The sequence below is a fragment of the Elephas maximus genome, chromosome 17 (assembly GCF_024166365.1).
Source record: "Elephas maximus indicus isolate mEleMax1 chromosome 17, mEleMax1 primary haplotype, whole genome shotgun sequence".
In the NCBI taxonomy this organism is placed as follows: Eukaryota; Metazoa; Chordata; class Mammalia; order Proboscidea; family Elephantidae; genus Elephas; species Elephas maximus.
Genome location: NC_064835.1, coordinates 89716739 through 89729718, shown reverse-complemented (window position 1 = coordinate 89729718; position 12980 = coordinate 89716739). Strand labels below are relative to the sequence as shown.

At 41.9% G+C, this 12980-nt stretch overlaps 1 protein-coding gene across 1 annotated transcript in view; it reads left to right on the top strand.

Annotated features, from left to right (window-relative positions):
- BUB1 (BUB1 mitotic checkpoint serine/threonine kinase) overlaps positions 1-12979 on the top strand; it is a 64349-nt gene extending 51370 nt beyond the window's left edge. Inside the window, exons 20-25 of the mRNA XM_049857187.1 lie at positions 7420-7535; positions 7856-8017; positions 8177-8334; positions 8677-8851; positions 10538-10644; positions 12551-12979. Coding sequence (XP_049713144.1) covers positions 7420-7535; positions 7856-8017; positions 8177-8334; positions 8677-8851; positions 10538-10644; positions 12551-12746 — 914 coding nt within the window. The 3' untranslated portion in view covers positions 12747-12979. The remainder of the gene's footprint in view (positions 1-7419; positions 7536-7855; positions 8018-8176; positions 8335-8676; positions 8852-10537; positions 10645-12550) is intronic.
- The last annotated feature ends 1 nt before the right edge of the window (position 12980 follows it).

Sequence of the window (12980 nt, the reverse complement as noted above, 5' to 3'; positions counted from 1 at the left end):
TGCCTCCCTTCAGTCCCCAGGAAAAGTTCTCTCTGTAGTATTAAGCAGAGAACGTTTTGTTCAGCCCTGACTGTAGGATTGTGATTGCTTTGGGGACTATACCTCATGACCTTATAGAGGGCCATTTGGCCGTATCTATCAAAATTAAAAATGCAGGAGGTGGAGCCAAGATGGCAGAGTAGTCAGATGCTTCCAGTAATCCCTCGCAAAAAAAATAAGTGAAATGATTACATTTATGACAAGCTGGAAGCCCTGTACATCAAAGCCAAAGTTAGAAAATGGACTGAGCAGCAGAGGGAGGGAAAGACGGTTCAGAAGTGGCCAGGAATTGCCGCACCTGAATCTCTGGGAACCCTCTGGCTGCAGTGGGCCAGTGGTAGCATTTGGCTGCAGTATCCTCAGGGAGAAACAGCCAGCCGCACAGCCTGCTCACATCTCTGGAACCAGAGAAGAACAGCACTCTCGGCAAAAGCTAAGTACTTCTGTATATTTTACTGCGCTCCCCCTCCCCAAACCCCAAGTCAGCTTCAGTGGCTGTCGATATCCCTGGGCCTGAGATAGGTCCTGTTGAGCTCTCTGAGCCATTCTCTCAGCCTTGGAGAAGGAATAAATTCACAATTGGGGAAAAGATAATCTGCCAGCTCCACTGACCTGGGGATCTCAGGATAGAAGTGTCTCCTGTCCAGGCATAAACAGTCCGTGGACTTTGAATACCTTTCCCCCCTGCATGGACCCGCGTGGCCCTATTTCAGGAGAATAGGCCCTTGTTGGCAGACTGCAGCTGTTTCAGCTGTGTGGTGGCAAGGTGGGTGGGTGATGTTTGACACCACTTTGCCTATTAAACAGGGTCCTCTCCTACCCACATCAGGGGCCAAAGGACTGGTGGCTCCACTCAGGTCACCCAGCCACCCACGACGGGTCCAAGGATAACTGGTACCTCCTTAAAACCAAAAGCATTGGGTACCCATGGTCCATCTGCAGAACCCACCCACCTGTGTGCTCTAGGAAACAGGGACATGCTTTCCTCACAGAGAGACACTCAGGGGGTGGTTGTCAGCCCCCTGCCTTGTTCAGAGCGTGACCCCTGCTGCAACCAGATACCGGTACCTACGCCAATCACCCCTGCCTGTCTAAGACTGTAGGACAAAGCCTGTAACACACTTGATAACCAACTACCTGGATGCCTGAGATGTATTCATACAAGAAAAGTGAATGGACTCCTAGGCTCATATGCCTGGTAATAGCTCTAGCCATCTGGTAACAGGACGTTAGAGCTGCAAAGATGAAAACAATCAAGCTAGCTCACTCAAGCAACCTATTTGGACATATCAAAACGAAGCAAGAAGCTAGGATATAGTAAGCAAACATAAACTAATACAATAACTTATAGATGGCCAAGAGACAACGGTCAATATCAAATCACATAAAGAAGCAGACCATGATCACTTCAACAAGCTCTCAAAACAAAGAATCAAGGGATCTTCTAGATGAAGGTGCCTTCCTGGAATTACCAGATGCAGAATACAAAAGATTACAGAACTCTTCAAGACATCAGGAATGAGATCAGGCAATATGCAGAACAAGCCAAGGAACACACAGATAAAGCAGTTGAGAAATTAAAAAGGTTTTTCAAGAACATAATGAAAAACTTAATAAGCTGCAAGTATCCATAGAGAGACAGCAATCAGAAATACAGAAGATTAACAATAAAATTACAGAATTAGACAACTCAGTAGAAAGTCAGAGGAGCAGAATTGAGCAAGTGGAAGGCAGAATTAGTGAGACTGAAGATAAAGCCCTTGGCACCAATATATTTGAAGAAAAATCAGATAAAAGAATTTTTAAAAAATGAATAAACCCTAGGCATCATGTGGGAAATAACCTACAAGTGATTGGAGTACCAGAACATGGGGGGATAACAGAAAATACAGAGAGAATTGTTGAGGATTTGTTGGCAGAAAACTTCCCTGATAGTGAAAGGTGAGAAGATACCTACCCAAGATGCTCATCGAAGTCCACATAAGGTAGATTTTAAAAGAAAGTCACCACGACATATTATAATCAAACTTGCCAAAACCAAAGATAGAGAATTTTAAGAGCAGCTTAGGGATAAATGAAAAGTCACCTACAAAGGAGAGCCAATAAGAATAAGCTGAGACTACTTGGCAGAAACCATGCAGGCAAGAATGCAAGATGACTTATATAAAGCATTGAAGGAGAAAAATTAGCCAAGAGTCATATATCCAGTGAAACTGTTTCTCAAATATGAAGGTAAATTAGGACATTTCCAGATAAACAGAAGTTTAGGGAATTCGTAAAAACCAAACCAAAACTACAAGGAATACTGAAGGGAGTTCTGAGGTTAGAAAATCAATAATATCAGATGTCAACCCGAGACTAGAACACTGGACAGAGCAATCAGATGTCAACCCTGATAGAGAAATCACAAAATAAATCAATATAAAAAAAGGCTCAAAACAGGGTAACAGCAATGTCATTATGTAAAAGAAGACAACATTAAAACGATGAAGAAGGACTAAGAAATGTACTCAGATCTTTCATATGGAGAGGAAGACAAGGCGATATAAATAAAAGTTAGGTTTAAACATAGAAAAATAGGGGTAAATATTAAGATAACCACAAAGGAGACTAACAATCCTACACATCAAAATAGAATACAAGTAAAAAACAAAGACTCAGCAGAAACAAAATCAACTACAACGAATAAGAGGAAGGGACAATATATAAACTACACAGCTCAAAAAATTAGGTGGGAAAAAGAAACTGTCAACAACACACAAAAAAGACATCAAGATGACAGCACTAAACTCATAAAAAATACCTGTCCATAATTATACTGAACGTAGATGGACTAAATGCACCAATAAAGAGGCAGAGAGTGGCAGAAAGGATTAAAAAACAAGATCTGTCTATATGCTGCCTACCAGAGACACACCTTAGACTTAGAGACAAAAGCCAACTAAAACTCCAAGGATGGGAAAAAATATATCACGCAAACAACAATCAAAAAAGAGCAGGAGTGGTAATATTAATTTCTGACAAAATAGATTTTAAAGTAAAATCCACCACAAAGGGTAAGGAAGGACACTATATAATGATTAAAGAGACAAAATACCAGGAGTATATAACCATATTAAATATGTATGCACTCAATGACAGGGCTGCAGGATACATAAAAAAAAAACTTTTAACAGCAGTGAAAAGTGAGATAGACACCTCCACAATTACAGTAGGAAACTTCAACACACCACTTTTGGCGAAGGACAGAACATCCAGAAAGAATCTCAATAAAGACATGGAAGGCCTAAATGCCAAAATCAACCAACTTGACCTCATAATCTTATACAGAACACTCCACACAACAGCAGACAAGTATACTTTCTTTTCTAGTGCACATGGAACATCTAGAATAGACCACATATTAGGTCATTAAACCAAGCTTTAGCAGAATTCAAAACATTGAAATATTACAAAGCATCTTCTCAGACCATAATGCTGTAAAAGTAAAAATCAATAACAGGAAAATCGGGGAAAAGAAATCAAACACTTGGAAACTGAACAATACCCTGCTCAAAAATGGCTGAGCTATAGAAGACATCAGGATGGAATAAAGAAATTCGTAGAATCCAATAAGAATGAAAACACTTCCTATCAGAACTTTTGGGACACAGTAAAAGCAGTTCTCTGAGGTCAATTTATAGCAATAAATGCACACATCCAAAAAAGAAGAAAGGGCCAAAGTCAAATAATTATCCCTACAACTTGAACAAATAGAGAGCAACAAAAGAAACCCTCAGGCACCAAAAGAAAGCAAATAATAAAAATTAGAGCAGAATTAAATAGAGAACAGAAAAACAACTGAAAGAGTTAACAGGACCAAAAGCTGGTTCTTTGAAAAATTTAACAAAATTGATAAACCATTGGCCAAACTGACTAAAGAAAAACAGGAGAGGAAGCAAATAACCCAAATAAGAAATGAGATGGAGGGAGAGGGGTTTTCACTAATTAGATAGTAGATAAGAACTATTTTAGGTGAAGGGAAAGACAGCACACAGTACAGGAGAGATCAGCACAACTGGACTAAACCAAAAGCAAAGAAGCTTCCTGAATGAACTGAACGCTTCGAAGGCCAGCATAGCGGGGGTGGTGGTTCGGGGACCATGGTTTCAGGGGACATCTAAGTCAACTGGCATAATAAAATCTATTAAGAAAACATTCTGCATTTCACTTTGGAGAGTAGCGTCTGGGGTCTTAAACGCTAGCAAGCCTCCATCTAAGATGTATCAATTGGTCTCAACTCACCTGGATCAAAGGAGAATGAAGAAAACCAAAGACGTAATGTAAATATGAGCCCAAGAGACAGAAAGGGCCACATAAACCAGAGACTACATCAGCCTGAGACCCGAAGAACTAGATGGTGCCTGGCTACAGCTCATGGCTACCCTGACAGGGAACACAACAGAGAACCCCCGAGGAAGCAGGAGAGCTTCGGGATGCAGACCTCAAATTCCCGTAAAAAAAAACAGACTTAATGGTTTGAGACCTTCTGTTAGCCCAAGACAGGAAACCATTCCCAAAGCCAACTCTTCAGATGGGGATTGGACTGGACTATGGGATAAAAAAATGATTCTGGTGAAGAGTGAGCTTCTTGGATCAAGTAGACACCTTAGACTATGTGGGCAGCTCCTATCTGGAGAAGAGATGATAGAGCAGAGGGGGTCAGAAGCTGGCCAAATGGACACAATAATAGAGAGTGGAGGGAAGGAGTGTGTTGTCTCATTAGAGAGCAACTGGGAGTATATAGCAAGGTGCATATAAGTTTTTGTATGAGAGACTGACTTGGTTTGTAAACTTAAAGCACAATAAAAATTAAAAATAAACTAAAATTAAAAATACATATATTCTTAGACTCAGGTGTCCCATTTTAAAGAATTCTTTGCAGATAGAATTGTATACATTCAACATGACATCTACATGTAAGTGGAAAATATTGGTGACAACTTTGGGGACCAATAGGGGACTGTTTTAAACCCACCAGGTCACACTTCTACAGTAAACTCCAAGGTGTCTATAATAGGATGAGGGTGCTCTTGCTGGTATGGAATTACCTCCGACCGTACTAGGTGTTGTGGGTTAAATGAAAAGGGGAAAAGCGTATGTGCTGGATGCTACTTTGTGTTTCTGAAAAGAGGGGGCATGATTATACGTGTTCATATTAGTATTTCCAGGGAGCTCAGGACGACAGACAAAGAAAAATGGTTGACTGTTGGTGGGAGACATGGTGGACGTGGGTAACAGTGGGAGCAAGACCTCAAGATTTGCTTTTTGTAGTTGATTTTTTTTTTTAATTAATTTAAAGACTTTTTTTTAAAGCAGTTTTAGGTTTATAGAGAAAATGAGCACAAAGTTCAAAGAGGTCCCATAAACCTCTCCTACAAATACACACAGCTTCCCCTGTTATCCCCTATTATTACCGTCTTGCATTGGTGTGGTACATTTGTTACAATTGATGAACTGGTATTGATATGTTAGTATTAACTAAAGCCCGTAGCAGACATCAGAGCTCACTCTTTGTGTTACAGTTATGTGAGGTTTGACAAATGTGAGATGTCAGGTATCTACCATTACAGTATCATACAGAATAGTTTCACTGCCCTAAAAATCCTCTGTGCTCCACCTAATCTATTGATTCCTCACCTACCTGCCCCTAGCCCTTGGCAACCATTTCCTTACTTTTAATCTATCTGTGTCTTTATATATTAGAGTGGGTTTCTTGTAGACAACATGTAGAGTCTTATTTTTTATCCATCCTGTCAGTCTCTGTCTTTTAATTGGTAATTTAGACCATTAGGTTTAAGTGATAATCGATATAATTGAATTAATATCTATCATATTGTAACTCTGTAACTACTATTTTCTTTTTTTTGTTCCTCCACTGTTTTTATGCCTTCTCTAGTTCTAATGGAGTATTATATATGATTCCATTTTCTCTGTCTTAACATATTAAATGTTCCCAATTCCTCCCTCCCGTCGCTTTTAACGTTGCTGTCATTCATTTCACTTCTTTATGAGCCGTAATTGCTGAGTACGTTGCTGATACTAACGTTTTGCCCAAACTGTCATCTGCTGGATGGCCCTTTGCTCACGTGGGGCCGACCTGTGTGATTCTTTCTGAAGAACAGCTTTTAGCATTTCTTGCAAGGCAGCTCTACTGGTGACAGATTCTCTCAATTTTGGGGGGGAGGAATATTTCTCCTTCACTTTTGAAGGATAATTTTGCTGGGTACAAAATTCTGAATGTCTTTCAGCATGTTAAATATTCCATTCCTCTTGCTTGCATGGTTTCTGAAAAGAAATATAATTCTTGTTCTTTACACACGGCTTTTGTTTTCTCTGACTTTGAGGATTTTGAATATGATACACCTAACTGTAGTTTTCTGGTATTTATCCTGCTAGGTATTCTCTAAGCTTCCCTTATCTGTGGTTTGGTGTCTGTCATTAATTTTAGAAAATTCTCAGTATTATTCCTTCAAATTTTCCTTCCTGTCTATCTTCTGCTTCTGATGTTCCCATTACATATATGTTACACTTCTTGTAATTGTCTCATTTGTATTTGATTTTTAAATATGCGAATTAAAAAAAAATTTTTTTAACTAAGGATTCTATTAGAACTTCACCTCTGTAGTTGTCCTCCCTAAAACCAGTAGCCTCAGTGTAACCACAAGGAAAACAACAGAAGAACTTCAGTGGGAGCATCGTACATATGACCAAGCTTGTTGAAAATACAGAGAGTCTGAGCTACATCACAGACTAAGGATCCAGGACAGCTAAATTGATGTGGGTGGACGTTAGGGAAAAGACTACTGAAGCCTGAGTCAAGTGTGTTTAGTCGCCATACCCAGCCTTGGTTCCTTGTTTTGTGGGAAAGACACCAGGGCTGTAAGGGTAACACTGGAACTCACTGTGTCATTGTAACTTGTAAATCAAAAACTATTCTAAAATACATTATCTATTAGAAATATTCGTAGTTATACTTTGCCCTTCTTAATCAGTATTAAGAAGTTTAACACTTCACAGAGAATTTTTTACTTTTTTTCTTATTTAATATCACAACAGTACAGCAAAGCAGGCAGTGTGGGTATTACCCATTTTCTGAGAAAATCGTTCCATAGAGGGTGTGCCTGAGCAGAAGCCTGGGGCCCAGCAGCCTGGACTTTGTCCTCCACTACAGATCATTTGATGATGGGGGGGTAGCTGTTTTGTGGTAGGTACCTAGCTTTCATCTAAGACTGCAACAGCATTTCCTAAGGTAGCTACATTCGTTTCACTTAGTAAAATGTAGGCACCAAGAGAGTTTGATAAAGTCTTTAATATCTTGTTGTTTTGATGTCTTCCAAGGTTCCTTGGTGATCTACATTGATCATCTTCTTGGAGAAGGAGCCTTTGCCCAAGTCTACGAAGCTGCCCAAGATGATGCAAATGATGCCAGAAGTAAACAGAAATTTATTTTAAAGGTAAACAACCTCAGGAGTTTTGCGTACAGTATAGAATGAGTTTTAGAACTTGAGTTTGCCAGCTGCTTTTTTTTTTTTTTTTTTTTAAGACAGTGATGTTTTTGTTCAGTTCTGTAGTCAGCAATTAGAAAACACAACTATCCTACAAGGATTCAGAATTGTCTCGCCGGTGAAATCGTTTTACAGCAAGCCCGTCACTGCAGCAACAGCTCACAGCGTGTCACCACTTTCTGCCCCATGCCATTGTTGGGACGGGGCTGCCTTCTGCTCTCATTTCCCTGAATGAGGCTGGGTATGAATGTCACTTACCTGATTTGCAGGTGCAGAAGCCTGCCAACCCCTGGGAATTCTACATTGGGACCCAGCTGATGGAGAGACTAAAGCCAAGTATGCAACACATGTTTATCAAGTTCTATTCCGCCCACTTTTTCCAGAACGGCAGCGTGTTGGTAGGGGACCTCTTCAGCTATGGGACACTCCTGGTGAGTGGACGCGTGTTCCTTTTTAGGGCGTGAACGTAACTAAAGTACATTTTTGTACCTTCTGTAATTGAAGCTTTTGTCGGGAGGACAGGTGCAAAGCTAGACCTGAAATTTAATTTTGTGCAGTCCACTAAGGATTCCATTTTCCATTGTTTGCAGAATGCCATTAACCTCTATAAAAATACCCCTGAAAAAGTGATGCCTCAAGCTCTAGTCATCTCTTTTGCTATCAGAATGCTCCACATGATTGAACAAGTCCATGACTGCGAGATCATTCATGGAGACATTAAGCCAGACAACTTCATCCTTGGAAACAGGCAAGTGGTGCGCACGCAACGGGCTTCTTCTGCAGACATTTCCTGAGTAACCTGTTAGTGCGTGTTCTCGTGTGAACATTTCCTGAGTAGCCTGTTAGTGCGTGTTCTTGTGCGAGCATTTCCTGAGTAGCCTGTTAGTGCATGTTCTCATGCGAACATTTCCTGAGTAGCCTGTTAGTGCGTGTTCTCGTGCGAACATTTCCTGAGTAGCCTGTTAGTGCGTGTTCTCGTGCGAACATTTCCTGAGTAGCCTGTTAGTGCGTGTTCTCGTGCGAACATTTCCTGAGTAGCCTGTTAGTGCGTGTTCTCATGCAGCCTGACACTTGTTTGTGTTTGACTCAGGTTTTTAGAACAGGACGGTGAAGACGATGATTTCTCTGCGGGCTTGGTGTTAATTGACCTGGGTCAGAGTATAGATATGAAGCTTTTTCCCAAAGGAACTACCTTTGCAGCCAAGTGTGAAACATCTGGTTTCCAGTGTGTTGAGATGCTCAGCAAGAAACCATGGAGCTACCAGGTATACAACTAAAATGAGAGGTTTGGAAAAGTTTTCTTTCACTGTACTTCTCAGATTTTCAAAATCTATTTGAGGATCTGGTTAGTGTGAGCTGGTCCTTGAACAGTAGTTGAAGGTGGGATGGAACTTAGAGCTGATGGAACTCAAGGGTAAAACTGAAGAACACTGCCTTCTTATTGGTCAAGTATAGATTCCATCCCCAGAAAAGGAAAGCAGGTAAATTCTGTGAGCTGATGCTTAATGGTCTGAAGCTTCCAGAAAGAAAGCCATTCCATGAGGAGCACACCTGGTTCCCTTTGTGGCCAGGGTGACGGGGAGACCTAGTGTGCCCAGTCCAGGCTGATTTGGAGCACGGTATTGGGTACACCTGTGCTCCTCTCACAGGTGAGGTGGTGGACTCAGACTTCCAACTGATGATGTTGTCGGATCCGAGGGTGTCAGAAACGGATTGTTACTATCCTGGGGCAGTTGTAGTAATATGCCCCAGGAATCTGCCTCTAACCCCAGCACAATGAATGTTTTCTGTGTTTTCAGTGACTGTGTAGAGAGTAACCCAAAACCCACTACCGACGAGTCGATTCCAACTCAGCGGCCCTACAGGACAGAGTAGAACTGCCACATAGGGTTTCCAAGGAGCGCCTGGCAGATTCGAACTGCCAACCTCTTGGGTAGCAGCCGTAGCACTTAACCACTACGCCACCAGGGTTTCCTACACACGGAGTATAGATGTTAATTAAACAGCACACCAAGCTCAAGTTAAAAAGAAAAAAAAGTAAATTAAAATTCTTAGCAGAATTTTCAGCAAACTAAAATGTTGGATGTCTAGTAAAGAGAATACTAATTGGAATAAACAGAAAGTTTTGAACCTGGTTAACAAAACCAGCTGCACAGGTTCTGGGTGGGAGGTGTGGCTTCCAGGAGCTCCTGATACAGAGGGGAAGGGGTAGGGATTTTAGGTGAGGGGCATTTCAGTTATTCCTAGTCTGTATCACTACCAGTGAGACCAGAGGGTGTATGAACGATGGTGTATGTCTACTGGGACAGTGGGGTGAATAGAGGTAGTCGTCTTCTGTCCACGCTGCAGCATTCTTTTCAGTTGTGAACACATCACACCCAGAGAGGAGCCTGAGGCACAGTTAGAGAACTCTCACCAGAGCCCGGGTCAGGAGTCGGGTGGACTTCACAGCTGGCAACGTGAAGAGGGCTAGAGCAGTTCATGTGCCCTTGGCAGGATGAAGGATACAGAAGCTCTGGAAGACAGAACTTTCCAGAGGGCCACCATGGAAGTTGGTAGGTTGTCTGCTTCCAACGGAAGCCTTTTGGCAAAGCCTGGATAGACATTTGGTAGAGCATGTCGCTATGAGTCGGAATCGACTCAACGGCACTGGGTTGGTTTTGGTCTAGGGCATGTCAGTGAGCTGTCTGAACAAATGGCTTCCATAATCCTTTAAGGGTGAAATCACGGGATTCCCTCGCTTGTTGCCTAAGTTAGAAAGTTGCCTAAATTAAAAAGACCAGACAGAAGACAACTATCTCTACCCATCCCACTGGTCCCAGTAGATACTGCAGCATCGTTTACGTGCTCCAAGGTCTCACAGGTGGTGACAGAGACTAGATATCATTAAATGCACCTCCCCTGACAACTACTATAGTTGTCTATAATTATGGCTTACATCTTCTTTATAGATTGATTACTTTGGCGTTGCAGCGACAGTATACTGCATGCTCTTTGGCACTTACATGAAAGTGAAAAACGAAGGAGGAGCCTGGAAGCCTGAAGGTCTCTTCAGAAGGTGGGTATCAGCATTGGTGCTGTAGCGACAAGAGAACAAATAGACTAGAGAGTTGGGTTCCATCAGGGGGGAAGTGGATTCTGTGTCTGCACGGAAAACCCATGTCTTGGGCAGGATGTGAAATGGCACAGCCGTGGCACAGGGAGCCTTGTGACCCTGAGCACGGGACAGAGTTTCACCTCGGATCCCCGGTTTCCAAAAGTGGGGCAGACACCACCCTCACAGAGTCACTGAGGCGCCCTGACCGAGCGGCTGGCGCCCTGTACAGTCAGCTGTTGCCCTTTGCCCTTTAGAGAAGTCAGCTCACACTCACAGAACCTCGGGTTTTTGCCCGTTTGTTTCCTGTCTATATGAACGGGAATAATACTGATCCTACTTTCCTCAAATGCTTACTGTTAGGAGCAAAGGAAATAATGTCTGTGAAGGTGCGTCGTAAATTACAAAGTAACGCAACGAGGCAGCTAGCGAGCTGTCGTGGGACAGGCTTTATGGCTCAGGACTGTGCGCCTTCGGTCTCTAAAATCACAGTGAAGGTTGACTAGAGAGCCGGACGGCGCGCCCAGCGTAATGTTTGAACAAACTGTCAGCGGTGTGTGTGTAAGCCGAGTATTTGGTACATGGGTGTTCATTACATATTATTTATATATTTTTTTAAGGTATAAAAACACACCAAAAAGTACACTCATCTTAAGTATACAGCCTGATGGATTTTCACAAATGTTTATACAAAATAAATTTAAACTGGATATTCCTCTCTTCACCCTGCCTTCCAAAAAATAAAAAAAAGATGAAAGAGCCAGGAATAATTTTATGAGATGTACCATGCTGTACTCAGGCTCAAGCCTGGAGGAAGACTTTATAGCAACTGTGCGTACTTTGCCTAATGAGTCATCAGATTCGGCGGATACTGTCTTCTTTGTCCTGCCCGTAATCCAAGGAGCAGAGAGTTTGTTACCCAGCAAGGCTTCCAGCTCCACGAGCCTCCGGTGCGCCCACCGGTGTGGAGAGGCTGTGACCTCAGCCCGCCCAAGTCAGTGGCTCAGTTTGCTGTCTGGAGCCCGACTTCAGTTGCGTGCAGCTTTGTCCCCAGCACCTCATCTCCGTGTTCTCGGGTGTTTGCAGTCAACTTTAACGATTACAGGACTTGGCACTCAAGCCCGAGCTCTATTCTGGGTCCCAGCCTGTCCACCTGGCCTGGCACATAGGCAGTCAGGCTCAGAACCATTTGGCCAAATTATCAAGGCCTAGCAGTATGTACAGCTAGCCAAAAGCAGATATATTTTCTTTAAAAAAAATAAATAGTTTTCCCACCAAAGAGCTATTACTAAAGCCTAGATTTTTCTTTTTTTAAGCTTTATTCTTTTTTTTTACTGTATTTTTGATGAAGGTTTACCCAGCAAATTAGGTTGCCGTTTAACAACTTCTATACATATTGTTCAGTGACACTGGTTACGTTTTTTAGGGTGTATCAGCATTCCCGTCACATCCATTCTGGTTGTTCTGTTTCCGTTATTTAGCTTCCCTGCCCCCTCTTACCTTCTTAACTTGGCTTTAGCATAAATATTGACCATTTGGTCTCATATGGATGATTATTTAAAGGAGCACAGTACTCACGGGTGATATTGTTTATTTTATGAACCAGTGTATTATTTGGTTCAAAGATGACCTCCAGGAGTGGCTTCAATTAAGACTGTGTATCTTAAATCTTCTTTTTTTTTTGGAACAAGGTATGTATAGACATTTAATTAGATCCTTAGGTTCTCTTATTTATAGTAGATTCAATGTTCTCATTCTCGATTTGTGGTATTTTAAGTTGCATTTAGTTGAGAGTTGTTATATTATGGGGTGGTATTGCTGTTTATGTTGAAGGCTACATTTATCTGTTGTTTGTGCTTTGTCTCTTCAGGCTTCCTCATTTGGACATGTGGAGTGAATTTTTTCATATCATGTTGAATATACCAGACTGTCATCAGCTTCCATCTTTGGATTCTTTAAGGCAAAAGCTGAAGAAAACCTTCCAACAACACTATTCAAACAAGATCAGGACCCTGCGCAACAGGCTGATTGTGCTGCTCTTAGAATACAAGCGTTCACGGAAGTAACAGTGGGTGAGAATGCTCCCTGGAGGTCACTTTGTAAGTGCCAGCCCCATTTATTGTGTAAATGTTTGTTAAAAATAAAGTCCACAACATACGTCCATGTGACTTAGTCATTGTAGATATTTCAACAAATACACCACACAGTAAGGCCCCTGTATGGCAGTTAATCAGGCCCTTCTGGCAGACAAGCCCTTGTGAGAATAATTTGGATGTCAACACTACCCAGGAATCACTTTT